Below are 27775 nucleotides of genomic sequence, written 5' to 3' on the forward strand. Positions count from 1 at the left end.
CTCAGTTTAAGAAATAAAATAATAAATTTTAACTCTTCAATTTCCCTTTTGGCTCAATAAAGTATTAGGTGGATTTGGACATAACTCATCAAACCTTAGTGGTTCATCAGGTTCAAAATGAGAAGGTACCGGTTATATTATACAGTAGGGTATTATCCTCTGTTGTGAAAACTGGTATAGAATGGTGAGATCTTTCCTGGTAAATGCAGAAAACAGATCATAAAAACCTGGGAGACACATAAGTAATCTTGTATTTTGATTTGTTAATGATTATAAAAGAAGAATTCTTGTATTCTGATTGATATTTTGATTACTGATGATTATACAAAGAGTTGATGTAATTGAAAGCAGATCAAGAAATGAATAACATGATGAATAAATGGTGAATAGAAATAAAATCAGATGATTATTAAAATAAGTTATGTTGAAGAATTAAATCAAAAAGATGATTATGTTTAATAATTTATGGTGATGATACAGCATGCATAGAATTGTAATTGAAGTAATAATGAATTGTGTGAAGCATGGTGACATGTTGTTACCAGACTGTGTTATAATTAGTCAGGACCAGTAACGGGTCTGAGCTGAGTGGGAAGGCAGGGAGACTCCAAAGCAGGAACTGGAATGTTTTCTTCGAAACCAGATTAGAGAAGTGAATCCAGATAGTCAGTGAACAAGCAACTAAAAGGAGAAGTGAGCAAGGCGTTGACTGCTGTGGGAAGGTTTTGATAGGTATTTTCCTTTCGAACCTAAATAAAAGAAAGAACCACAGACAACGTATATGAATTTTACGTGGAGCTTTTGCAAAAGGGAAGGCTCTATCAAACTTCTCCTCCGATCAGTTCCACAGAGCGTTCTGGGCTGCCCTTACAACGGCTCCTGTTTTTATTGTCAAATAAGGACAGGCAAGGGGGCAGTAAGGAAAAACAACAGAGGTCGTAAAGCTTCTAACCCAAACATCTAACAACCCAGGTCCAGATGTGATATCTGATCAAAGGTCTGAGCCCGGTTCAAATCTCGGTCAATACTGTCAAGAAAACAAAATACGATTGCTCACAGGTGGTTACTAAATTAGGAGGTGTTCTTGCAAAAGGGTTTAAAGTCTGAGAAACTCAGTGTTATCTATTTCTTGTAAAGTTGAACAGACAGTAGTGACCTCCAGGTCATTTAAAGAAGAGAACACTTTAAACAGAAGATCACAAAGATCTATGGACTTAATGTGAACTAGAGTAAGAAAATAAAATGATAATACTAAAAAATCTCTAACAGTTTAGTGCTTTCCACGAAGCCATCGAATGTTCGAGAAGTCACATAAGCCATCACCCCTTACACAACTATGGGATGAGAGCAGTGACGTGCGGTGAGGTTCATAGCTGGTGAGGCACTGACGTCATCAGAATCAGATTTGCAAATAGATGCATAGATTGACAGCAGTTTACAGGTTATGTTTCACTTCTGCATCCTTACACATACAAACTGTAGCTCACAAAACACACATTTCCTTAAAAAAAAAACAAAATAAATGTTATTACTGTCTTACCTGCTTCGATTGAAAGTCCACTTGAGAAAACTTTTTTAGTGTTGTAATGTAGTCATTCATGTCGAAAGTCGGGATGAGCGAGAGGAAAAAAATCACTATCTCTATTATAATCTATCACTGCACTTGACTTGCTTCCCGAATCGTTTAGCCTAGCTCGCTGTCACTTACTCGGCAGTTGAGGAGTGAACAAGACGAACGTCTGGGATCTTGAGCGCCCCCTGCCATGAGGCAAGAGAACTGCCTGCCTCACCTCGAACCTGTTCTCTGCCGTTTATAATCGCTCATTACACGAAACACGTTACACAAACACAGTTGGTGACAAAAAGCACTGTACATTATATACATAAGCTAAACTATTGGAAATAAGTTCACATATTAAATTTGTTTAAACCATTTTATTGACGCCGTACAGCAACATGCTCTCTCCGCTTAGCAGCCAGCGCAGAGCCAGGGGTTGCGCAATCCAAGGTGAGGCAGAGCTCGCTGCTGCCTCACCGGCATCGCTTCCAAGCATTTGAATGGGAAAATAAGAAAATTCAGCGATTTTGAACAAATAAAAATCGAAATTGGTGAAGCTACATGAAAAATAAATATTTTTTAGTGCAAACCACCGGATGAATATAACAATTTAAATTACTTTATGATTATATATTTTCTTTCTTTCCATGATGGCAGGTGAGGCACTGCCTCACCTGCCTCCCCTGACCGCACGTCACTGGATGAGAGAGTATAAAAACCCATGAAAAGAGGAACAAAGTGGTCTTAGTCCACATTGCTGAAGTCAATCAACAAGAGAATGCAGACAGTAGATCAGCAGAGGACTGGAACCACGGGGAGGTGAAGACTCTGCACTGCTAGAAGGGACAGGTTCCATCTACCCTCAACCCTGGTTCCTGATTCGACCGTTGCTCTGCGCTCAACCCAAAGATCTCAAGGCTGCTGCAACAGACTTGGTGAATGGACAAAGTTCACTGAGTGATGTAGATCTGAGTGTTTGGAAGACAACAACCAGTTCTGCTTTGCTTCCATTCAGAAGAGGATTTTGCCGTACAAAGACAAAGACTCTGACTAAGGACATTGAAGATTTCTGTTGCCGAGATCTTTCATCATCTGGGTATGAGTTGAACTACACTCCAAAGCCTTGCTCAGTATATTAGTGACACAGTATAGGAAAGTAGTTAGGATAGGATGAAGGTGGTTATTAATTATTTTTATTTTTATTCTTAATTTGTAATCACTGATAATTTGCCTGTCATTTATCCCTGCTAAAAGCTTGCTTAATAAAAAACTATTTAAAATTTCCCTCCACTTCAACATTTTAATCCACTTTCTGTTTGTGTATCACATTAACATCATAGATGTTTGAGGTTGTAAATTAACAAAACCTGAAAATCCTTAAGTGATCAGGGCCAGACTTTAGACTGAGAGCCCAAAGCTTGAGATTTTCTGGTTGTTCTTTTTGTTTCTTGTTTATTTTAAGAAAACATAATATGCAAACATTGTATTTTTTAATTTTATTTAATTATTTGATAAGAACAAAGATAAATCTTGGCTAGTTAGCAATGCTGGGTGTGAATACATATGACAGCTCTGTAAATTCATTATTTCTGAAAAACTGAATATTCCTGATGATTCTCCCTCAGATGGCCTCAGTTCTTTACTTCGCTTTGCTCCTCTCTGAGCTGCGTTCTCTGCAACGGAGTCAAAGTGAGTCTGCCATCTTGTTTTTCTCTCAAGTGAAAAACAGATTATAAAGTATTATTGAGGAAATGTTTACAGAGTGAAGCTGAGGAGTTTTTAGATGAGGCAGCTGAAGGTGTTCAGACTTAAAGCTGTTTGAGTCACAGAATGAAGATACATTTACTGTATTAACAAACACATTTAAAATAAAGTTATTGTGAAAAGTTCAGTATTTTATTTCCCTTATGTCAGACAATCATACTCATTATATTGTATAGATTTTCTTACACATAAAGATAAATATTACATATTGCATTTGATAATTGTGACTCACATAGAATGAAAACCCAAAATTTTGTGTCTCCAAAATGTAGAATATTACATCTGATTGATGATAAAAGATATTTTAAACAGAAATTTCTTCTGAAAACTCTGTTTATTACTGTAAGGGCAACTTGGTGCCCTGCAGGTGGCGCTCCACCAGGTGAGTCTAATCAGGTCAGTCAGCAGCTAATTGGTCACTGGCAGGTGAACAGCTAGCAGGACAGACAGACTGACTGACAGACAGCAGCTACATAAAGGCACTGAAACTGTGAGTTAAAGGACTTTAAACTTAAAGGACCATCGCTAAGCTCACTATTTGGACTATTAAAAGCTCCCTCTGGAATTTTTGGTTTAAAATTGGTCAAATACATGAAATATGGTTAAAATTTACAGAATATTAAAATTGTCTAGTTACAAATTATCTACAAATTAATTGTACTCACCTCAGAATTATACTTTTCACCTCTAAATTAATACTTTGTACCTTTAAACTTGACAGTTTCTATGCTCTCAGCACCTGGTCTGGGCTCCTTTTGCTTGAAGTCCTGCAACTATGGCTCTCATCCTATGACACTTCTTTCGTTCACTCAACTTTTTATGAATATGTTTGGTTACAGCGCTGTGCTAACAACCAGCATTGACCTTTTGCGTCTTGCCTCCTTGTGGAGGGACATCCGTCCAGTCAGCTGCCGTCCTCATGATTGTGCAGATCAAGTTATGACTTTGTAAAATTGATCTGATGTAATAAAAGTTTCTGAGACGTTTGGGTTCTGATGCTCTGAGTCTCACACATTAACATTGCAGCAAATACAGGTTTAAATGTTTACTTTGTATGATGAATAAGAGAAGTTTAACTTTTGATGTGAAAGAAAATATATTGGTATTTTTTTTAGTATGTGCATTAAAATTACCTTGCAGGATTAATATGTTGATAATCTCCATCTAGATTAGCAGCTTTTGAGTGACTTATGGTTTTATTAATCTCTACGTTTTCTCTCTATCCACAGGCTGCATGTGGTAAGTACTTCAACCTGACAGAAAGCAAGCTGAGAGTTTTGTTACATTTTGACTGAATTATGTTTTGAAAGAAACACAGAAGTCCAAATGTGATGTAAATACTTGTGAACCTGTAATGAGGCAGCTTTGCCTCAATACATTGTCATTTATTTATGAAGAACAGGGATTTTGCTGCTAGTCTCTCTTTCCATTTAATAAGATATATATAATTTCTTCAAATTCATTTTGAGAATAAATGTCATTGTTTAGCTCTTATTTAGGATCTTTTGCACTTCTTTGCATTTCCCAGTTCCTTTATGCCCGACTGGTTGGTCTGAGTATGGAAATCGCTGTTTCCTCTTCCAGAGTACTGAGACGGACTGGGCTACTGCTGAGGTACAGTCACAAAAAAATCAGTGCTTAAGGAAAAAAACAGTTGATGTTTTGTGTGTTGTAAACCTGTGACTTTATTTATTTCACTTTTTGTTTATTTCATCTTTGCCCCCTTTGACCAGACGTTGGTTTCATAAATAATCAGTTTGTAATTTCATTAATGTTTTTAGAATCTAGAATTCCCATCTGAATGCTTTGATTTAATTCAGTTTATGTATCATCACTTCGCAACAACTGTCGCTTCATGACACTAAAAACTGTTAATTCGGTTCAAGTCACACAATAAATCCTAGTTATGCATCAGTGCATCAAGTTCACTTTTTATGCGTTTTGTCATTAACTTTACAATAATCCTTCATATCTAACATGCATGTAGCGACAGTGGAGAGGAAAACCTCCCTTTAACAGGAAGAAACCTGTTGAGGGTTCAGAACCCCAATCTTGGAAATTTCTAGAATTGTCCCCCCCCCCAAAAAAACTAATTGAATTAGCATTTGCATTTAAACAATATCAATATGAAAAGTCAAGAGAAAGAAAGAATGAAATCAATCTGTCACTCATCTAAGACAAAAATAAGAATGAATTTTTAGGTCCACCCCTACCGTTGTTAAAACAATGGTTCAGTCCAAAGTGTAGGAGGAGCAACAGCTGAACCGGTTCCATTAGAGCCACTGAAGTGAGGAGCTAGCTGTTAGCTGCTAGCTGCTAGCTGTTAGCTGCTAGCTGCTAGCTGTTAGCTGCTAGCTGCTAGCTGTTAGCTGTTAGCTGCTAGCTGCTAGCTGTTAGCTGCTAGCTGCTAGCTGTTAGCTGCTAGCTGCTAGCTGTTAGCTGCTAGCTGCTAGCTGTTAGCTGTTAGCTGCTAGCTGTTAGCTGCTAGCTGTTAGCTGCTAGCTGCTAGCTGCTAGCTGTTAGCTGCTAGCTGCTAGCTGTTGCTCTGCAGCACAAAGAAAAAACCCTCCAGTAAGTAAATTCTTAAAGCAGAAGATATGTAAACATTTTATTTACTTTCACTGCTCAATAGAGTCAAACATTAACAATAAAAATTATACTGCAGTTTGTTATTTCATTACTTTTACTGAATCTTGATAAACTGCCTTGTTATGCCTTGGAAATCAAAACTAGCAAAACTGCTGCATTGCTTTTATAGACTTAATCTTTTTTGTCAAAGGTAACAAATATCTCATTTATATTTAGCCCTTTAACTCTTATGTTAATTAGAAGAGTTTGAAACAGGAAGGAGTGGCCGACAGCTCTGTGTGTGGGATCTGAGAACAGATAGAAAAAACTAAAAGTTATGCATTTTAAGTCACAAAATAAAATCTGAATATTTTTCTATATAAACCCTTCTGTTACGTTGAAATTATGATACTTCCCAGATATTCATTTCTATCTACTTGTTGTTTCTCAGTCACCCAGGACATGACAAAACTAAGAAAGATTTTAAAATAAAGCAACTTAACTTATAATTTAAATAGCCCATAACTTGTATTGGGAGCCATTTCAATAAATCCATGTTTATGAGGAATTTTATTAAGAGGAAACTTGCTTTTATTTATAACCTAAAAATTTTGTAAAGGTGTAGCAGAGATTAGATCAATGACACTGAACTAAACTCGTATCTAAGCAACATTTGAATTTCAGTTTTACTTCTCAGGTGGCTGGTTACTGAGAAAACATGTGTGATGTGCATTACTAGTCATTTTTGGTCCTGCAGCTTGAATGTGCAGGACCAAGGTGGTTTAAAAGCTTAAAGAAATTTTAAACCATGTTACGTTACATTTCAATGGAACTTTGCCGACCCCCTGAAATTGGTCTTAAGAAAATTTCCTGTTTATTGTCCCCCCCAATAATGAGATGGGATTTACGCCCTTGCTTGTAACCTGGTTATCATCCAGCAGCATAAAAAATCAGGACTGTAAATGCAATACTACCATCAATCACCAAAGTGTCCAGAGAAAAGAAAAGACTAATTTTCCAGACGTTGTTCAATGAAACAACTTTCAGAGCAACAAACTGGCCCGCTAATCATTAAGTGGTGCAACAAGTTTGTCTTCAGAAGAGTCAAACTTACTAAAAAAAATTCAAACTGATTTGTTTTTATTAACTTAGTTTTGCAGTGTGCTGCTTTAAGTGTTTTTGGTTTGTATTTTGATTTTGCTTGTTTTTCCCAGCTTGCCTGCAATATTTTAGGTGCCAATCTGGCCTCCATCCACAGCAGCGGTGAGCACAGCTTCCTCAAGAAACTGGTCAGATTTGAGGTAGGATCGTTCCAGAGAACCTGGGTCGGAGGCCATGATGGTGAGAAGGTCAGTTTTTTCATTTTATTTTATTTTTTGGTAGTCAGGGATGGTTTACAGCAGATGTTTTGATAGGTATTTTCTCAACCTATATAAAAAGAACCACAGACAATGTTACTGAATTTTCAACCAAATTCTTGCAAGAATTGAGAAGCACAGAGGATCAGCTCCTACAAGCCGATCTCCTTGCATTCTGCCATTCTGCTGCAGAACTCTTCTTTTTATTAGCAGGGAAAGGGAGTGAATGGAAAGTAGGAGAGTGATCTTAACAAAAGGGGGGGCAGGGGTACCCTGATAACAAGCGAGGGAAACAGAAACTAAATTCTACACACAGACATTTAGAGGCAACTAAGGCGTATCTCAGGAAGGCCCCCTAAAGAAGCACCTGTGAAAACATGCTTGAGGTCACGGAAAGGTTAGTTATGTCTTACACACAGTTTAACAAATTCATCCTCTCTGGGGTGAGAACACTAAACCTTAAAATAAAAGACAACTAGTAATATAAAACTACTAATGTAAGAAAGATATCAAAACATAGTAATTCTAACAGTTTTGCTTTGTACCCAGAGGAGCTGGGAAAAGGGTCAGAGAGAGGGAGGTCTGGGTCTCCTACCTCTGATCAGATAAGCAAAGGATCGATGGACGGATGAATTGATCTTGCTATAAAATATTAAAAATTGTCTGTGCATAAACCACCTGTGCTTTATATTTATGTGATGATCTTTGGGTCTTGTAAAAAATTTTCTGGGTACAAAATGTCCCCTGTGTCACACTTTGGACACGCCTTATATAACCCTCACAGCTTCAGTCCTCAGTGTGCTGGAACTTAATAATAAAATGCATGTATAATAAAATGTGTGATTAAAAAACACTTGGTTCCAGGAGGGTGTGTGGCTGTGGAGTGACGGGTCAGAGTTCAGCTACGTCAAGTTTGACAACGAGCAACCAGACAACTCTGGTGGAAATGAACACTGCTTGGAGATCAACTATCCAGGTGACCATTCTGAAACTCTCTGAGAACAGAGCTAATGATGCTATGCAGCTAGTAGTTAATAATTACGGTTCATTTGATGATATTAATAAATCTTAGGACCTGCTGAATTAATATCCCACACAGATTCACCTGCTGCTGAAATTTTTTTGTTATATTATTAATATTATTATTTCTCTTCAGGAGAGGCTTTTCTCATGAATGATGAAAAATGCAGCAAAACACATGCCTTCATCTGTGCCAAAAAACCCTAACTCCTCCTCCTCTTCCTGAGAAATCCAACATGACCATGTGACCTTCTCACTGGTGATGTCACTTCCTCCAGGATGTGACATGGCGTCGCTGCTGGAAGATACAAGGATAAAATCTGATTTCAAATAAATCTGTTGCATGAAAAAAAAAAATTTTGTCATGTCATTTTATCTTTGGAAAAAGATGATAGACTTTAGAGTAAAATACAATTAATAGTGGAAATAAATCTGGCTCTAAACCTCCATGGTAATGTCAAACAAGTGAAATCATGAAACCATCAGGCATCCTAACCAGATGCTTGAGCCACCAGGCTCCCAAAGTTTGGAAGATATTTTAAAATCTTTAACAAAATCTAAAAATATAAACTGTACATTTTTGACTTGTACTCCAAAGGCCATCCTACACTGTAAAACCATTGCAAAAAAGTTTTTAAAAAAATTATAAAATGGACCTAAAACAGAGGGTAAGATAACAAACTGAGGGAGTAACAAAAATAACTCGAGCACAAACGGACCTCACAACAAAACGTGAAGGAAACTTGGAGGCTGATCAGACCCCTGCTGGCACACAGAGGATCAATCAATCAATCAATCAAGTTTATTTGTACTTAGATCGACCGGTAAATCGAGAGCTTTGCTTTTTGACTCGGCTCTCTCTTCACCACGACGGACTGCCACAGAGCCCGCTTCACAGCAGACGCTGCGCTAATCCGCCTGTCGATCTCCCGCTCCCTCCTTCCCTCAGTCCCTGAGTGCCATCAACACCAAATATGTTGGTCAGCATGGAGTTAAATTTGTTTCATAATTATTCCATCAGAATAACCTAATCTCAAATAAAAAAAATTTAACTGATCAAAATTTTTGAACTGTAATGATTTTTTTTATAAAACAAAAAAAATAGTTTAAAAACTATTTTTTAAATTAAAATCATTAACTTTTGTCTCATGAAGTGAAAAAGTTATTTGCAAAACATAAACATTTATTTGCATGTCAGAAATCTTTGGTTGCAATTTTTTTGGGTTGCTGTTAATCTTATGGTTTCTGCCACTCTGGTAAAAAAAATTTAAAATCTCAAAATTTCGAGTCACTATCTTGAAATAATGAGGTTCTATCAAGATCCAGGATAAACAGGGCATCCCTTGTCGATCCGAGTTTCCCCATTGGATACGGGTCCCCTGCGTCTCCTCGCCGCTCCGCACCGCCCAGTGAACATGTGTTTCAGCAAAGCTGTCACACTTTTCCCGTTTTTGCAAATGCGCTCTCATCAGACACACACACACTAGTGGCCTTCTGGGTTCCAAAAAACAACATTTCCAATAAAGGCTGTGGGTGGTGATGGGTGGCTTGATTCTTGCATGCACTTCTGACTTGATTGTTTGGAAAAAAAATGCTTTATTTCTTGTTAAAAATATTGACAAAATAATTACTAAAAATCTCTTACTTAATCTGAAGTTTCAAGTTCAAAGAGTGATCAAAAAAATCATTTTACAAAAACCTCCCATCATCACACCGGACATTTGCCCAAATCAATAAACCTCCACCAAGCACCCGTAATGTTCTTAATTACTGAAATTATTGGGAGGGTCTAACAGTCACCAAAGTAATCTAAACAATTCCAGATATAAATATTAATTACAGATTTTGGTTCTAAACAAACTTAAATAGAAATAGAAGTGCATAAAATAGGCTTGTGTAATATTGGCCTTTCTTTATGTTGAATTTGTTAACCAGCTCACTTTTTGTCAAGTTGCATTAAGCATTGCAAAATATCAACTGTATCTGGAGGAAATATGTGTTAAAAACTGTTGCATAATGCCTCTGTGGGTGTGTGGGTGTGTGTGTGTGTGTGTATTAACTAGCATTGAAGCTAAAGTGGGAAAGCTCACCGGACTGCTGCACCAGTGTGTCATTAGGTCCACGTTAATCTGCACCACAAGTCAAGTGACTGTACAGATTATTTATTTACCAAGCACATAATTAGTGCTGTGGATGAGGGGAGGCAATGTGACTCTTAAATATATATTTTCTTCCAGATCAAAATAAAAAACCAAGCTGGTTGATCACAGGTAGGATATTCACATAATTTATGTCTTTATTTTTAGTGTAAATTGGTGTGTATGTGTCTTGTATTTAGTTTTATTTTGAATTACAGCGCCTTGCGAAAATATTTGACCTCCTTGTACTTTTCAGCCTTTTGCTGCTATTCAGGCTTTAAACATAAATATTTTTTTATTATTTTGTGAAGAATCAGTGGGACACAATTGTGAGGTGGAACGAAATTTATTGGATATTTTAAACTGTTTTAACAAATAAAAAACTGCAAAGTGAAGCGTGCAATATTATTCTGCCCCTTTACTTTCAGTGCAGCAAACTCACTCCATAGCAGAGCTTCAATTATTTTCTGTTAAACCCCCCAAGAAGAAGAATACACTCAGCACCTCCCTACTGTCCGACATGACTATAAATACGGTGGCTGTATAAACCTTGTACATGCCAATGTGGGGTCAAAAAAGAAAAAGGTTTTTATATGTCCACTGTAGTATAATTTGTATATAAAACTGTGTTTCTCAACTGCAGTCATCAGATCCCCCTGCTCTGCATGACTCGCTTGTATTGATTTTAATCAGCGGGTCAATTTGACCCAGAACATAATAAGTGTCTCAAATTCAACTATAAAGATCACCCATTGAAAAAAAAAAATTTAAATGTAATATAAAAAATTTACAAAAGATTAATGTCAAGGATAATTATTGTTTTTTTGTGTATTGTTAAAAAAATAAAAACACTAAAAGTAGATTTTTAACAACTGATTTTCTAAACAGCAAACAGAAGAGAAGATTTTCACTCACATTGATTTCCAGGATGAATCCACAAAGGAACAAAGTAAAAAGAACAAATTTCATCTGTATGAAGATAAGAAACATTCAGTTACTCTGAAATATGACTCAAAATATTAGATGATTTTCTACAACATTTTCAACAAGCTGCTGAACCAAATCATACATTTCATCCATCAATATAAACATGATGGAAACAAGTTTTCATGTCTCTGAGAATCAGAACTAGAATTTATCATAACATATATTAGAAGAACAGAATTGTAAGCAGCTTTTTTTGGGTTTGTTCAGTCAAATTTTACCTTGTTGTGATGAAGAATCAGAGCAGCAGCAGAAACCAGATTCACTAGCAGCAGTGTGCCTTCAACCAGGGAATGGAGGGTTTATAAACCTTCACTGATGATCTGACAGAGGAACAAAATGTCTTTATCCAGGCAACAATTCGTCCTGTTGAGGTTTTCTGACCAGAACTCCAGGTTGGTGATGGGTGAGGCAGGAATATGTCAGGTTTTATCAGATTATGGAAATATTTCAGTGCTGTGCTTAGATGATTCAAGTAACTGTAAAAATGTGCTTTAAAATTGTATAAATTTAACAGTATGAATTTATTTTTAGTATCCATGTTTTTGATTCAGTTTCACTAGCAACACTCAGGGTAAAGTGCAGCCATACTGTAAAAGCAGATTACTGGTAGGGGCCAGATGCATTCTGGGAAACGACAGGTGTAGAGCTAGTTTGGTCTCTTCACATGTCAGATATCCAGCTGGTTGGTTATCTGCTGTGCAGCAGTGTGCAGCTGTTGTTGTCCAGTTGGTTCCAGGGTTATCAGCTGTTGTGATGATGTAGAGAACTCTCCGTTTGGATCAGATGTTCTTGAACGCATCCTGTTTTCTCCAGGAGACGTTCTGTTTTTTTTATAGTTTGGAGGTTGGATGAAGCATTTTTCCATTTTTGTAAATAAGCCCCACAAACCTCAGCCAACAATGACCACATTAAATATGGGAGGTAAAACTAATGGCGTGAAAGTATATGCAACGTTTGGCAAAAATAAAAATGCTAGTTTTTGTGTGTAAACAAAAAAACATCCTAAATGTGTCACTTCTGGTTGGCGGCCATCTTGATCTGATCCAGATGACAGCAGGCAGCGTTCTCACAGACATTCAACCAACTTCCTCCACATGTTCCTTCCTGTTCAGGCTGGAAACAGTTTTTAAACTACCTTCATAGTTTGGAAGGAGTTTGTCAAAGTTTTCGTCCCCATCAGGCTGTTTGTAGCGAACAAAGCAAAACAAACTGAGCAAAATGTAAACGCAAGTCAGGTTTATTGAGGAAAGTTGAAATAGAAGCAAAAAAAGATGAAGATTGGAGAAGAAAAACAAATAAAATGCTAAGTAAACATAAAAAGAAACTGAAGACAGATGAAGCTGCACATCAGTGGATCACAACGTCTGTAGATGTTACTGATTATGATGCATTTCATCCTCAGCACAGCAGATCTGATCGTCGCTGCAAAAAAAAGGAATCTTGCAAATATGGATGAATTTAGAATCTTTAAAAAATATATTTCTGTTAATTAATTTCCTAATTGAAAAGCTGGATTTGTTAATCAGGTTAAAAACATGGTAAAGCTGCTACTGATGGAGTTTCCTTAAGATAAAGGAAGGAAATTTAAATCAGCTGAATAAAACAACTGTGACATTAATGCTTTTCAATGTTGTTCTTGAATTTTAGAAAAATTTAAAGTTAGACCATAAACTCACTTTAACATAGATATATCACCTCCAGGTACTTGTAGGTCCCAACACAGGGATCTCCGAACACAGAGCTACTGGCAAAAACAGTGCACATCGTTTCCCCATCGCATCTGTGGATTCACATCAAGGTCAGTTTCCTAGAAATTGTGATTTGCCGTTTCTTGGATTTGTTAATTAATATCCAGTTAGAAAACCCTTTAGGAAAGATTGAAGCTCTGTACCTCTGTAACACTGAATTTGCCATCATAGCACAATTAGTGTTCTTCGTCTGCTCGTCAGGTATCCCATAGGAGCACATCATCCGATCGCTGCGTCCATATATAGCACTGACCACAAATATATCCTCATTCGCTGTTGGAAGACAGAAGACGAAATGTTGGAAATCTGAATGTACTCATGATGTAATTCTCCACAAAAACCAGTAAAACCAGTGACCTTACCACACGATAATTGAGCCTCTGATCCCTCACATGCCACAGCAGTTTGTAATTGTGTGGACAACCTTGGTTCTGTTATATGAGAGATTCAGATCATATTAATATCAATACACTGACAAGTTCAGCTATCCATGACCTAAAGCAAAATTTATGTTTCATAATTTTAGATTAAATAATCTTGTGTTCATACTAAAACTTGCAAAACTAACTTTTCGGTTTTTGAAAACCACGTCCAGCCTGGTAAAAAAAACAACAACAAAATGAATCACAAATAGAAACGGCAGGATTTTTACTTCAAGCTCCTTAGAGATGTAAGCATCAAATTAAAATCTGGTTAACAACTGAATGACAAGAAAACTATAATTGCTAAATAAAACCAGTAAAATAATGTTTTTAACAACAGATATTCAAACCACAAAGAGAAGAGAAGGTTTTCACTCACATTGATTTCCAGGACGAATCCACAAAGGAACAAAGTAAAAAGGACGAATTTCATCTGTATGAAAATAGGAAACATTCAGTTACTCTGAGATATGACTGAGAAAAACTCAATGATTTGCTGAAATATTTTCAACAATCTGCTGAACTAAATGGCACAGTTGAATTAATAAATATGAACATAAAGTTTTTTGCAAGACTTAATCTTACTATTAATTTTCCAGTTTTAAGTCAAATCTTACCTTGTTGTGATGAAGAATCCAAGCAGCAGCAGCAGCAGGACTCACTAGCAGCAGTGTGCCTTCAACCAGGGAATGGAGGGTTTATAAACCTTCACTGATGATCTGACAGAGGAACAAAATGTCTTTATCCAGGCAACAATTCAGCCTGTTGAGGTTTTCTGACCAGAAGTTCAGGTTGGTGATGGGTGTGTCACACCTGAAGCCTTTTCTCCTCATTCCTGTTGATAAATCACTGATCACCTCTTTATAGCCCCCAGCCCAGCTAGCAGGTACACCAGACTGAAAATGTTGGGATGGAAAAACCCAGTTGGGTTTTAGTTACTGGCTGCAGCAGCCAGGTGGGATTTTCTGTTAACAAAGATTCTTGGCCTTGATGTGGATCGTGATTCTGTCAGCCGTCTCCATCTGCTCTCTGGTTTTCTACAGGAATCATAAACCATTAATGTCTTTATCTGCTCTATGAAATCCCAGTTATTTTACTCTTGGATGAGTTCAATATTTAAAACCTTACTAATATCTCTGGAAACATGTTGGAGCTAACGATTCCTTCTGAATTTGCTTTTTCTCAGTTTTGTCAGATTGTGGACAAATTTCAGTGTCATGCAAAGTTGATTCCAGTAACTACAAAATGCTGTTTTAAATGATGAATTAATTTCAATCCTCTCTATAGATTTTGTTGAAATATAGCTTCATTTATCATGCCATGATGTAAATACATTTAGGAAGAGAGAAGAAATAAATCTTTGCTATTTGAGTCTGGAAATGGTCACCAAGTCGTTTCTAAGGCCTTGGGATTCTGGAAAAGCACAGAGAGAAAATTATCTGTAAATGTGATGTGGATGTTTCTGCACCAGAGTCTGTGCTGCTTTGTCTGGGACTGGAGGTTCATGTTTATGTTTATGAATATTTATGTTGAATGAGATCCCCATAAGCATCAGCAACATGCTATAAACTACAAACGGATTAAGATTTAGGCATAAATATCTTGTATGAATGGTGTGATATCTAATGATAAGAGCTTCTTCTCAAAGATAAAATGTTTAAGGCAAACATTTCAGGGAGAATAAGAACAGTTTTGTTTAGCAACAGCATAAAATCCAACTGGTTTTTCCAAACTAACACCTTAAGCCTGACGTTAACATTCTGACAACCAGGAAACAGCAAAAGGTTAAATAAGCTCTAATAATCAGAAATGTGAAGAAGTAGCTTCAGGATTGACCTCCTTCTGACCCCAAGCCTTCCCCTTACTCACTCTGGTCACAATTAAAGTGGACCTGGCCGTTCTGCACGTTATTTTAAAGATTCCTTGGAGTTTTTCTTCAACTACTTGAGCTCCTCAGTGAAGGAAAGGCTCTTGAACAATGCAAAGCCATTTACACACTCCTCCATTAACACAAGGAGCACAATCCTGAGTTACTGCCGTAAGCAAAACTAACATGTGAGTCTTTTCTTTACTTTTCAGAAATAAGATTTAAATACCCAGATTTGTTTGTCCTCTGGAGTTTTTCTTATGTTAATAATGCAGCAGTCCAGGAGCGAACTGTGGAGAGAAAAAGGCCTGGGAGATCCTGACAGACCGGCCTGTGTGTGTTTTTGTGTGTGTGTGTGTGTGTGTGTGTGTGTGTGTGTGTGTGTGTGTGTGTGTGTGTGTGTGTGTGTGTGTGTGTGTGTGTGTGTGTGTTTGTGTGTTTCATTGACAGACCAAGCATTCCGTCACCATCACATACCTTACTGTTACACAAAATCAGCATTTTACCTCATGGGGACCAAGAGATGTCCCCACAATGTAGAGGGACTAAAGGTTCCCATGAACACATAAAAACCTGGTTCAAACACACACACACACACACAAACACACACACACACGCAACCATTTGTGTGAGCAGCAGGTATTTGATGCATTGTGGGACCATTTTCCTGACACATATTACATTGTGGAGACACTCCCCCTTGTGGGGACCAGGACTTGGCCCCCACAAGGGGAAATTGTGTTTTTGGGTTAAGAGTTAGGTTTAGGACTAGGATGTGTATTGAGTTTTGGTTAGGGTTGGGCTGTAGAAATTAATCAAAGTCAATGGAAAGTCCCTGCAAAGATAGAGAGACAAACATGTGTGTGTGTGTGTGTGTGTGTGTGCATGTGTGGGCATGTGTGTGTGTGTGTGTGCGCATGTATTGGTGCGGTGGGCGTGTGGGCGTGTGGGCGTGTGCATGTGTGGGTTTTCTGTTATATAGGAATCAAAACATAAAACTACTATCAGAGTTTTGGGCCTTCTGGTGGTCTATTGCAAATCAATCGATCAAGTTTATTTGTATAGCACATTTCACCAAAATAACTTTTTACATCATAAAACAGAAAAACAAAAAGTCATAAAAACAGAGCGATCATCAATATCATCAATAATCATCAATATCATGTTGATCAGTGTTCCATTCATTATGGTTAAAAGCAACTTTAAACAGGTGGGTTTTAGCCTTGACTTAAAGGTACTCAGTGTTTTGGCTGTTTTGAAGTTTTCTGGAAGTTGGTTCCAGAATTGTGGTGCATAGAAGCTGAATGCTGCTTCTCCATGTTTGGTTCTGGTTCTGATCCAGAGCAGAACCAGAAACAGAAGCTGAGAGGTCTGGAAGGTTGATCCTGCAGCAGCAGATATTTGATCCGTTCAGTGATTTATAAACTACCAGCAGTAGTTTAAAGTCTGTTCTCTCAGTGAATGACTGTAGAACTGGGTGATGTAGAACTATTCATTAATATCCACTTCTAGATGTGATGTTCATGTGGATTATTGTACTCTGAGTTCTCCCAGTTCCACTTGGTCGTGGCCCCAGTGACTTCTACATAACCTGCTTGCTAAGTTCTCACATGAGCATCTAAGAGCCACTCAGTTATGGGAACATTCAGTTTGTATTTACCAGCGTTTCATTGAAGGTGAAATAACAAAAAGTCATTCATGGATATATTTGTTACTAACTACAAACACTGACAAGGGTTGCTTGCTAACAGTTTGGTGTTTGCCAGCAGAGTTCAGCTACCAGCCTAGCTCCTGTGAAATGAGAGGAATACATTGTTAATCTTAAAAACTTAATTATTTAAAGTAAGGACATGTACATATTCCTCTTTCAGCTTTTTGTTTTATTTTGGCTGAAGAAGTTTACAAAGAGAAGCAGTTGGAGAGAAAAACTGTCTTTAAGTTTGATACAACAGGAAGAAAAATAAAAAGATTTTCAACGCTATAATCTGTGATATTACTTTATTTGTTATGTTTAATTGTAATTCAGATTATTTTCTGTCAGCTTCTTGAGGACGCTAAGATCCTTCCAGGTTTTCAACAAGATGCTGCAGATCTTCTCTCAGTTTGTTGTCGTCAGCCATCATCTGTTGGGGCAGCAGCACCAGAGTCTTCATCAGCATCCTGATGAAGAAGGCGACTTCTGCTTCTATTCTGGGCACGACTGGGGAACCTCTGGACATGATGATGATGCACAGAGGATTATTCATAAAATCAAGAAACTATGAACCCTGACAACCTCTTCAGACTGTCTTGGGAAAAGAGTGTGTTCAGTCAGAGGCTTCTTCAGATTTACTGTGATACAGACTGCTATAGGAGATCATTCCTGTCAACAGCCGTCAGCATCAAGAAGAACTGAAAAATTTGAATTAATAAGTTACAACAACATTTAATTTCCACGTGGAGTCAATAAAGTATTTTTGGATTTGGACTCAGAAGATTGGAACCTGTTTTGATTTATGCATAGATATTTGAGGCAGGTGGCTCTTGATTTAAGTGCTTGATGGGTTGAGCTGCTTTAACTCATCTGTAAGTGTACTCTCCAAAGGATGCACTAGTTGGTGCAACTTAAAATATGTACTTTTATGTACTTGTTTTGTTAAGGGCAGTCAGTTTACATGCTTTTTGAGTTATTGATAACTAATTAGATTTTACAGTGTAGATGCTGATGGCTTTTGGCAGTAGAGATCTCTTGTAGCAGTCTGTATTACAGCGAGTCTGGAGAAGCCTCTGACCAAGACAGTCTCATGAGGAGGGCGGTCAGGGTTGTCCAAACCTGAAGAAATAATTTTTATGACATTATGGTGATTTCTATCTTTAAACTAAGAAAGAGTCAAAGGAAACAAAAACAAAGAGATAAATAAAAATAACAACTGAATTTAGCACAGAGTATTTTTTAAAGTGTAAGGAAAACAAAATTTGTATGTATTTAATTATTTACCAATTTAAGATCCTGGGTTTGTCAATCAGGCTAAACAAAAAAGTGAATAAAGCTGCTACTGATGGCTTTTTGTTTAGAAAAGGCACAACATTCAAATGAGCAGGAACAACATCCATAAAGTTGCTGTTTGTGTTGCACCAACTTGTTGAAGCTGTTCCTGTTTTGAGAAGGATTTTAGTGAAGTGAGAGCCTGAACTCACCGTAACAAATATATTCCACCTCCAGGTACTTGTAGGTTCCATAGCAGGGATCTCCGAACACATAGTTACTGGCTTTGACTTTACACCACTGTTTCCCGTTGCATCTGTGGATTCAGATCAAAGTCAGCGATTTGCCTTTCTTAGTCCTCCTCATTCACTCATTCACATCCAGTTTGATAAACCTTCAGGAAATACTGAAGCTCTGTACCTCTAACCAACTTCCTCTGCGTATGTGAAGGATTGAGTGTTCTTTAGCTGGTCGGCCGGTCTACGAGCGCTGCAAGTCTTCTTATCATTGCGTCCGTATGTAGCACTGGTCACATAGATAGCCTGACCTTCTTCTGCCAGAGCGAAGAGGAAATGTTGGAAACCTGAATGTATTCATGGTGTAATGCTCCAGAACCGACCAGTGAAACCAGTGACCTTACCACAGTGGAGTCGAGCCACTGTTCCTTCACAGGCAACAAGGGATTTTTCCTCTGGGAGCCATGCTGCATATGAGACATTCAGATCATATTCATATCAGGACACAGAAAAGTCCAAACACCCACGAACTAAAGATAAATTCATGTTTAACAGTTTTAGATCCAATAAATGATGAACATTCAACATCAGCCTTCATGCCCAGCTTGTCTTCATACTAAAACCTGCAGCGCCACCTTGTGAACTCAAAACACCAGAAAGATTAAAGCACAAACCTCCTGATGAACTTTTTCCCTGTTAACCAAGAGAGACAGATATAAAAAATAATTACTTTTAAAAACTTTTTTGTCTTCAAAGTTTTTAGAGTTGATTGAAGATAAAGTTATCATCGTTTATCTGCTGTTCATACAGACACATTTCTGTGTTTCACTGCCTGTTTCACATACAGTCAAAATAAAGAAATAAAAACACAAAATGTAGATTTTTAACAAATGATTTTCTAAACAGCAAACAGAAGAGAAGATTTTCACTCACATTGATTTCCAGGATGAATCCACAAAGGAACAAAGTAAAAAGAACAAATTTCATCTGTATGAAGATAAGAAACATTCAGTTACTCTGAAATATGACTCAAAATATTAGATGATTTTCTACAACATTTTCAACAAGCTGCTGAACCAAATCATACATTTCATCCATCAATATAAACATGATGGAAACAAGTTTTCATGTCTCTGAGAATCAGAACTAGAATTTATCATAACATATATTAGAAGAACAGAATTGTAAGCAGCTTTTTTTGGGTTTGTTCAGTCAAATTTTACCTTGTTGTGATGAAGAATCAAAGCAGCAGCAGAAACCAGATTCACTAGCAGCAGTGTGCCTTCAACCAGGGAATGGAGGGTTTATAAACCTTCACTGATGATCTGACAGAGGAACAAAATGTCTTTATCCAGGCAACAATTCGTCCTGTTGAGGTTTTCTGACCAGAACTCCAGGTTGGTGATGGGTGAGGCAGGAATGTGTCAGGTTTTATCAGATGATGGAAATATTTCAGTGCTGTGCTTAGATGATTCAAGTAACTGTAAAAATGTGCTTTAAAATTGTATAAATGTAACAGTATGAATTTATTTTTAGTATCCATGTTTTTGATTCAGTTTCACTAGCAACACTCAGGGTAAAGTGCAGCCATACTGTAAAAGCAGATTACCGGTAGGGGCCAGATGCATTCTGGGAAACGACAGGTGTAGAGCTAGTTTGGTCTCTTCACATGTCAGATATCCAGCTGGTTGGTTATCTGCTGTGCAGCAGTGTGCAGCTGTTGTTGTCCAGTTGGTTCCAGGGTTATCAGCTGTTGTGATGATGTAGAGAACTCTCCGTTTGGATCAGCTGTTCTTGTTTTCTGTCCTGTTTTCTCCATCAGGACAGTGCCAATGTGCAACAGTATACTGGGTGCAATGTACTGCTGAAATGTACATCAGTGCTTTATTGATGATCTCAGTCAGTTAAACTGTCTTGCATTACTTCCTACAAGAATCTGTTGAATGTGAAGAGGATTTAATGCAGAAAGGAGTGAAATTGAAATGAGACAAAACAGAAATATAAACCAAATACAAATCCTACTATGGTCAAATAAATATTATAGCTTATAAGGTTCATTTAAACTTGGAATTCCCCTTAGATAAAGTTAGATGAGGCTAAAATATGTTCATGTTCAGACATGCTGCTGCCCAAGATAAATGTGAATTTGACTGTTGCCAAACTTTGCAGAATAACTAAGGCTGACATGTCCCACTATTGGGAGCAATTTAGTTAGGATAGTCAAAGGATTGAGAAAGATACAGATATTTGTGTTAAGTACAAACTTGTGAAAAAACCCAGAGTGAGGCATATGGAGATATGGCCAAACATAGAGTGTATGAAATGTTGAGAACAATCCAAAGAAGCATTCTAAAAATCTGAGCTCATTTGAATGAGAGTGTGATGTTTTAGGAACTTTTTAAAGTTTGGAGGTCGGATGAAGCATTTTTCCATTTTTGTAAATAAGCCCCACAAACCTCAGCCAACAATGACCACATTAAATATGGGAGGTAAAACTAATGGCGTGAAAGTATATGCAACGTTTGGCAAAAATAAAAATGCTAGTTTTTGTGTGTAAACAAAAAAACATCCTAAATGTGTCACTTCTGGTTGGCGGCCATCTTGATCTGATCCAGATGACAGCAGGCAGCGTTCTCACAGACATTCAACCAACTTCCTCCACATGTTCCTTCCTGTTCAGGCTGGAAACAGTTTTTAAACTACCTTCATAGTTTGGAAGGAGTTTGTCAAAGTTTTCGTCCCCATCAGGCTGTTTGTAGCGAACAAAGCAAAACAAACTGAGCAAAATGTAAATGCAAGTCAGGTTTATTGAGGAAAGTTGAAATAGAAGCAAAAAGAGATGAAGATTGGAGAAGAAAAACAAATAAAATGCTAAGTAAACATAAAAAGAAACTGAAGACAGATGAAGCTGCACATCAGTGGATCACAACGTCTGTAGATGTTACTGATTATGATGCATTTCATCCTCAGCACAGCAGATCTGATCGTCGCTTCATTCAGTTGCAAATGGAACTGAAAACATGGAAATATTAACAATATCGTTTCAGCAGAATGCATTTTAGACATCAGAAAGTGAAATATCACCAGTTCTAAAGCTGCAACAAGGCCTCTGGAGAGTCAAGGCTGGTTTTCTGTCTTTGGTGTAAAAATTAAATATATTCTTTCTAAGTAAATGCAGAAAGACCCAGGCTAGGATTCAAACCCAGGACCTTGTTGCTGCAAGGCATTAGTGCTACTGACTGTGTTACTGAGCTGGACTGGAACATTAAAGCGGATGAGGGAAAATTTTTAACCAGACTACAGAGTTTGGACAAAACCTGCTCCACAGGATCGCCATGGCAACCAAACTCCGAGTCTTGATATTTTATTATGGGATGCTAACTTTTTTTATTTAAAAAAGAAAGAAAGAAATTCGAGGAATCAAAAAACAGGAATAAACAAATTAATAAATAAAATAAATACATATAAAAAACAAAAAATGAATGAAAATGAAAAATAAAAAATGAAACCTTGGAAATATGGATGAATTGAGAATCCTAAAAAGATTATTTCACCTAATTCATTTCCTAATTGAAAAGCTGGGTTTGTTAATCAGGTTAAAAACGTGGTAAATTAAGCTGCTACTAATGGAGTTTCTTCAAGATAAAAAAAAGGAAATTTAAATCAGCTGAATAAAACAAATGTGACATTAATGCTTTTCAATGTTCTTGAATTTTAGAAATATTTTAGTGAAGTTAGACCATAAACTCACTTTCACATAGATATATCACCTCCAGGTACTTGTAGGTCCCAACACAGGGATCTCCGAACACAGAGCTACTGGCATAAACAGTGCACATCGTTTCCCCCTCGCATCTGTGGATTCACATCAAAGTCAGCTTCCTAGAAAATGTAATTTGGGATTTCTTGTATTTGTTAATTAATATCCAGTTAGAAAACCCTTTAGGAAAGATTGAAGCTCTGTACTTCTGAAACACGGATTCTGCCCTCGTAGCACAATCAGTGTTCTTCGTCTGCTCTGCAGGTATCCCAACGTAGCACGTCAACCGATTGCTGCGTCCGTATGTAGCACTGGTCACATAGATAGCCTGACCTTCTTCTGCCAGAGCGAAGAGGAAATGTTGGAAACCTGAATGTATTCATGGTGTAATGCTCCAGAACCGACCAGTGAAACCAGTGACCTTACCACAGTGGAGTCGAGCCACTGTTCCTTCACAGGCAACAAGGGATTTTTCCTCTGGGAGCCATGCTGCATATGAGACATTCAGATCATATTCATATCAGGACACAGAAAAGTCCAAACACCCACGAACTAAAGATAAATTCATGTTTAACAGTTTTAGATCCAATAAATGATGAACATTCAACATCAGCCTTCATGCCCAGCTTGTCTTCATACTAAAACCTGCAGCGCCACCTTGTGAACTCAAAACACCAGAAAGATTAAAGCACAAACCTCCTGATGAACTTTTTCCCTGTTAACCAAGAGAGACAGATATAAAAAATAATTACTTTTAAAAACTTTTTTGTCTTCAAAGTTTTTAGAGTTGATTGAAGATAAAGTTATCATCGTTTATCTGCTGTTCATACAGACACATTTCTGTGTTTCACTGCCTGTTTCACATACAGTCAAAATAAAGAAATAAAAACACAAAATGTAGATTTTTAACAAATGATTTTCTAAACAGCAAACAGAAGAGAAGATTTTCACTCACATTGATTTCCAGGATGAATCCACAAAGGAACAAAGTAAAAAGAACAAATTTCATCTGTATGAAGATAAGAAACATTCAGTTACTCTGAAATATGACTCAAAATATTAGATGATTTTCTACAACATTTTCAACAAGCTGCTGAACCAAATCATACATTTCATCCATCAATATAAACATGATGGAAACAAGTTTTCATGTCTCTGAGAATCAGAACTAGAATTTATCATAACATATATTAGAAGAACAGAATTGTAAGCAGCTTTTTTTGGGTTTGTTCAGTCAAATTTTACCTTGTTGTGATGAAGAATCAGAGCAGCAGCAGAAACCAGATTCACTAGCAGCAGTGTGCCTTCAACCAGGGAATGGAGGGTTTATAAACCTTCACTGATGATCTGACAGAGGAACAAAATGTCTTTATCCAGGCAACAATTCGTCCTGTTGAGGTTTTCTGACCAGAACTCCAGGTTGGTGATGGGTGAGGCAGGAATGTGTCAGGTTTTATCAGATGATGGAAATATTTCAGTGCTGTGCTTAGATGATTCAAGTAACTGTAAAAATGTGCTTTAAAATTGTATAAATGTAACAGTATGAATTTATTTTTAGTATCCATGTTTTTGATTCAGTTTCACTAGCAACACTCAGGGTAAAGTGCAGCCATACTGTAAAAGCAGATTACCGGTAGGGGCCAGATGCATTCTGGGAAACGACAGGTGTAGAGCTAGTTTGGTCTCTTCACATGTCAGATATCCAGCTGGTTGGTTATCTGCTGTGCAGCAGTGTGCAGCTGTTGTTGTCCAGTTGGTTCCAGGGTTATCAGCTGTTGTGATGATGTAGAGAACTCTCCGTTTGGATCAGCTGTTCTTGTTTTCTGTCCTGTTTTCTCCATCAGGACAGTGCCAATGTGCAACAGTATACTGGGTGCAATGTACTGCTGAAATGTACATCAGTGCTTTATTGATGATCTCAGTCAGTTAAACTGTCTTGCATTACTTCCTACAAGAATCTGTTGAATGTGAAGAGGATTTAATGCAGAAAGGAGTGAAATTGAAATGAGACAAAACAGAAATATAAACCAAATACAAATCCTACTATGGTCAAATAAATATTATAGCTTATAAGGTTCATTTAAACTTGGAATTCCCCTTAGATAAAGTTAGATGAGGCTAAAATATGTTCATGTTCAGACATGCTGCTGCCCAAGATAAATGTGAATTTGACTGTTGCCAAACTTTGCAGAATAACTAAGGCTGACATGTCCCACTATTGGGAGCAATTTAGTTAGGATAGTCAAAGGATTGAGAAAGATACAGATATTTGTGTTAAGTACAAACTTGTGAAAAAACCCAGAGTGAGGCATATGGAGATATGGCCAAACATAGAGTGTATGAAATGTTGAGAACAATTCAAAGAAGCATTCTAAAAATCTGAGCTCATTTGAATGAGAGTGTGATGTTTTAGGAACTTTTTAAAGTTTGGAGGTCGGATGAAGCATTTTTCCATTTTTGTAAATAAGCCCCACAAACCTCAGCCAACAATGACCACATTAAATATGGGAGGTAAAACTAATGGCGTGAAAGTATATGCAACGTTTGGCAAAAATAAAAATGCTAGTTTTTGTGTGTAAACAAAAAAACATCCTAAATGTGTCACTTCTGGTTGGCGGCCATCTTGATCTGATCCAGATGACAGCAGGCAGCGTTCTCACAGACATTCAACCAACTTCCTCCACATGTTCCTTCCTGTTCAGGCTGGAAACAGTTTTTAAACTACCTTCATAGTTTGGAAGGAGTTTGTCAAAGTTTTCGTCCCCATCAGGCTGTTTGTAGCGAACAAAGCAAAACAAACTGAGCAAAATGTAAATGCAAGTCAGGTTTATTGAGGAAAGTTGAAATAGAAGCAAAAAAAGATGAAGATTGGAGAAGAAAAACAAATAAAATGCTAAGTAAACATAAAAAGAAACTGAAGACAGATGAAGCTGCACATCAGTGGATCACAACGTCTGTAGATGTTACTGATTATGATGCATTTCATCCTCAGCACAGCAGATCTGATCGTCGCTTCATTCAGTTGCAAATGGAACTGAAAACATGGAAATATTAACAATATCGTTTCAGCAGAATGCATTTTAGACATCAGAAAGTGAAATATCACCAGTTCTAAAGCTGCAACAAGGCCTCTGGAGAGTCAAGGCTGGTTTTCTGTCTTTGGTGTAAAAATTAAATATATTCTTTCTAAGTAAATGCAGAAAGACCCAGGCTAGGATTCAAACCCAGGACCTTGTTGCTGCAAGGCATTAGTGCTACTGACTGTGTTACTGAGCTGGACTGGAACATTAAAGCGGATGAGGGAAAAGTTTTAACCAGACTACAGAGTTTGGACAAAACCTGCTCCACAGGATCGCCATGGCAACCAAACTCCGAGTCTTGATATTTTATTATGGGATGCGTAGGTTTTTTATTTAAAAAAGAAAGAAAGAAATTCGAGGAATCAAAAAACAGGAATAAACAAATTAATAAATAAAATAAATACATATAAAAAACAAAAAATGAATGAAAATGAAAAATAAAAAATGAAACCTTGGAAATATGGATGAATTGAGAATCCTAAAAAGATTATTTCACCTAATTCATTTCCTAATTGAAAAGCTGGGTTTGTTAATCAGGTTAAAAACGTGGTAAATTAAGCTGCTACTAATGGAGTTTCTTCAAGATAAAAAAAAGGAAATTTAAATCAGCTGAATAAAACAAATGTGACATTAATGCTTTTCAATGTTCTTGAATTTTAGAAATATTTTAGTGAAGTTAGACCATAAACTCACTTTAACATAGATATATCACATCCAGGTACTTGTAGGTCCCAACACAGGGATCTCCGAACACAGAGCTACTGGCAAAAACATTGCACGTTGATCTCCCCTCGCATCTGTGGATTCACATCAAGGTCAGTTTCCTAGAAAATGTGATTTGCCGTTTCTTGGATTTGTTAATTAATATCCAGTTAGAAAACCCTTTAGGAAAGATTGAAGCTCTGTACTTCTGAAACACGGATTCTGCCTTCGTAGCACAATCAGTGTTCTTCGTCTGCTCTGCAGGTATCCCAACGGAGCACGTCATCCGATTGCTGCGTCCATATGTAGCACTGATCACAAATATATCCTCATGCACTGTTGGAAGACAGAAGACGAAATGTTGGAAATCTGAAAGTATTCATGGTGTAATGCTCCAGAACAACCAGTAAAACCAGTGACCTTACCACACGATAAGTGAGCCTCTGATCCCTCACATGCCACAACAGTTTTTATTCCTCCAAATGACCTTGGTTCTGTTATATGAGAGATTCAGATCATATTAACATCAATACACTGAAAAGTTCAGCTATCCATGACCTAAAGCAAAATTTATGTTTCATAATTTTAGATTAAATAATCTTGTGTTCATACTAAAACTTGCAAAACTAACTTTTCGGTTTTTGAAAACCACGTCCAGCCTGTTAAAAAAAACAACAACAAAATGAATCACAAATAGAAACGGCAGGATTTTTACTTCAAGCTCCTTAGAGATGTAAGCATCAAATTAAAATCTGGTTAACAACTGAATGACAAGAAAACTATAATTGCTAAATAAAACCAGTAAAATAATGTTTTTAACAACAGATATTCAAACCACAAAGAGAAGAGAAGGTTTTCACTCACATTGATTTCCAGGACGAATCCACAAAGGAACAAAGTAAAAAGGACGAATTTCATCTGTATGAAAATAGGAAACATTCAGTTACTCTGAGATATGACTGAGAAAAACTCAATGATTTGCTGAAATATTTTCAACAATCTGCTGAACTAAATGGCACAGTTGAATAAATAAATATGAACATAAAGTTTTTTGCAAGACTTAATCTTACTATTAATTTTCCAGTTTTAAGTCAAATTTTACCTTGTTGTGATGAAGAATCCAAGCAGCAGCAGCAGCAGGACTCACTAGCAGCAGTGTGCCTTCAACCAGGGAATGGAGGGTTTATAAACCTTCACTGATGATCTGACAGAGGAACAAAATGTCTTTATCCAGGCAACAATTCAGCCTGTTGAGGTTTTCTGACCAGAAGTTCAGGTTGGTGATGGGTGTGTCACACCTGAAGCCTTTTCTCCTCATTCCTGTTGATAAATCACTGATCACCTCTTTATAGCCCCCAGCCCAGCTAGCAGGTACACCAGACTGAAAATGTTGGGATGGAAAAACCCAGTTGGGTTTTAGTTACTGGCTGCAGCAGCCAGGTGGGATTTTCTGTTAACAAAGATTCTTGGCCTTGATGTGGATCGTGATTCTGTCAGCCGTCTCCATCTGCTCTCTGGTTTTATACAGGAATCATAAACCATTAATGTCTTTATCTGCTCTATGAAATCCCAGTTATTTTACTCTTGGATGAGTTCAATATT

The 27775-nt window shown here is 37.3% G+C and overlaps 3 protein-coding genes and 1 long non-coding RNA gene across 4 annotated transcripts; 1 reads left to right on the top strand and 3 right to left on the bottom strand.

The window, feature by feature from the left end:
- The first annotated feature begins 181 nt into the window (after window positions 1-181).
- Window positions 182-8616, top strand: LOC114141188 (galactose-specific lectin nattectin-like). The gene is made up of 8 exons (XM_028011669.1): window positions 182-199; window positions 2350-2654; window positions 3184-3247; window positions 4552-4561; window positions 4851-4936; window positions 7105-7239; window positions 8113-8224; window positions 8405-8616. Exons 1-8 carry the CDS (start codon window positions 182-184, stop codon window positions 8473-8475), a joined length of 801 nt encoding a protein of 266 aa, XP_027867470.1. The 3' UTR covers window positions 8476-8616.
- Window positions 8617-12734: 4118 nt separating this feature from the next.
- Window positions 12735-18710, bottom strand: LOC114141189 (L-rhamnose-binding lectin CSL3-like; the record flags this gene model as incomplete). Its single annotated transcript, XM_028011670.1, has 8 exons — window positions 12735-12815; window positions 13070-13173; window positions 13285-13414; window positions 13504-13572; window positions 13710-13737; window positions 13943-13996; window positions 14181-14263; window positions 18608-18710. Coding segments are annotated over 7 exons (570 nt in total), but the record flags the coding sequence as incomplete, so codon positions are not given.
- Window positions 18711-18882: 172 nt separating this feature from the next.
- Window positions 18883-20061, bottom strand: LOC114141039 (uncharacterized). Its single transcript, XR_003594749.1, has 5 exons — window positions 19855-20061; window positions 19565-19618; window positions 19306-19324; window positions 19036-19098; window positions 18883-18948 (listed from the first exon to the last, which is right to left on the bottom strand). It is a non-coding gene; the product is annotated as an uncharacterized LOC114141039 (long non-coding RNA).
- Window positions 20062-21434: 1373 nt separating this feature from the next.
- On the bottom strand, window positions 21435-27551 carry LOC114141190 (L-rhamnose-binding lectin CSL3-like). The gene is made up of 12 exons (XM_028011671.1): window positions 27276-27551; window positions 27038-27091; window positions 26805-26832; window positions 26599-26667; window positions 26380-26509; window positions 26169-26268; window positions 23347-23415; window positions 23088-23106; window positions 22818-22880; window positions 22598-22730; window positions 22383-22486; window positions 21435-21643 (listed from the first exon to the last, which is right to left on the bottom strand). Exons 2-12 carry the CDS (start codon window positions 27089-27091, stop codon window positions 21624-21626), a joined length of 789 nt encoding a protein of 262 aa, XP_027867472.1. The 5' UTR covers window positions 27276-27551; the 3' UTR covers window positions 21435-21623.
- Between the last annotated feature and the right edge of the window lie 224 nt (window positions 27552-27775).

The sequence above is a fragment of the Xiphophorus couchianus genome, chromosome 24, assembly GCF_001444195.1.
Source record: "Xiphophorus couchianus chromosome 24, X_couchianus-1.0, whole genome shotgun sequence".
Classification (NCBI taxonomy): Eukaryota; Metazoa; Chordata; class Actinopteri; order Cyprinodontiformes; family Poeciliidae; genus Xiphophorus; species Xiphophorus couchianus.

Coding starts and splice junctions, on each gene's coding strand:
- LOC114141188 (XM_028011669.1), top strand. Junction 4,937..7,104: donor CGGACTGGGCTACTGCTGAG/GTACAGTCACAA, acceptor TGTTTTTCCCAG/CTTGCCTGCAATATTTTAGG. Junction 7,240..8,112: donor GAGGCCATGATGGTGAGAAG/GTCAGTTTTTTC, acceptor ACTTGGTTCCAG/GAGGGTGTGTGGCTGTGGAG.
- LOC114141190 (XM_028011671.1), bottom strand. CDS start 27,091: ATGAAATTCGTCCTTTTTACTTTGTTCCTTTGTGGATTCGTCCTGGAA. Junction 23,416..26,168: donor TGGATGTGATATATCTATGT/TAAAGTGAGTTT, acceptor AACTGAATGTTT/CTTATCTTCATACAGATGAA. Junction 21,644..22,382: donor GGTGATATATCTATGTGAAA/GTGAGTTTATGG, acceptor CCATGTTTTCAG/TTCCATTTGCAACTGAATGA.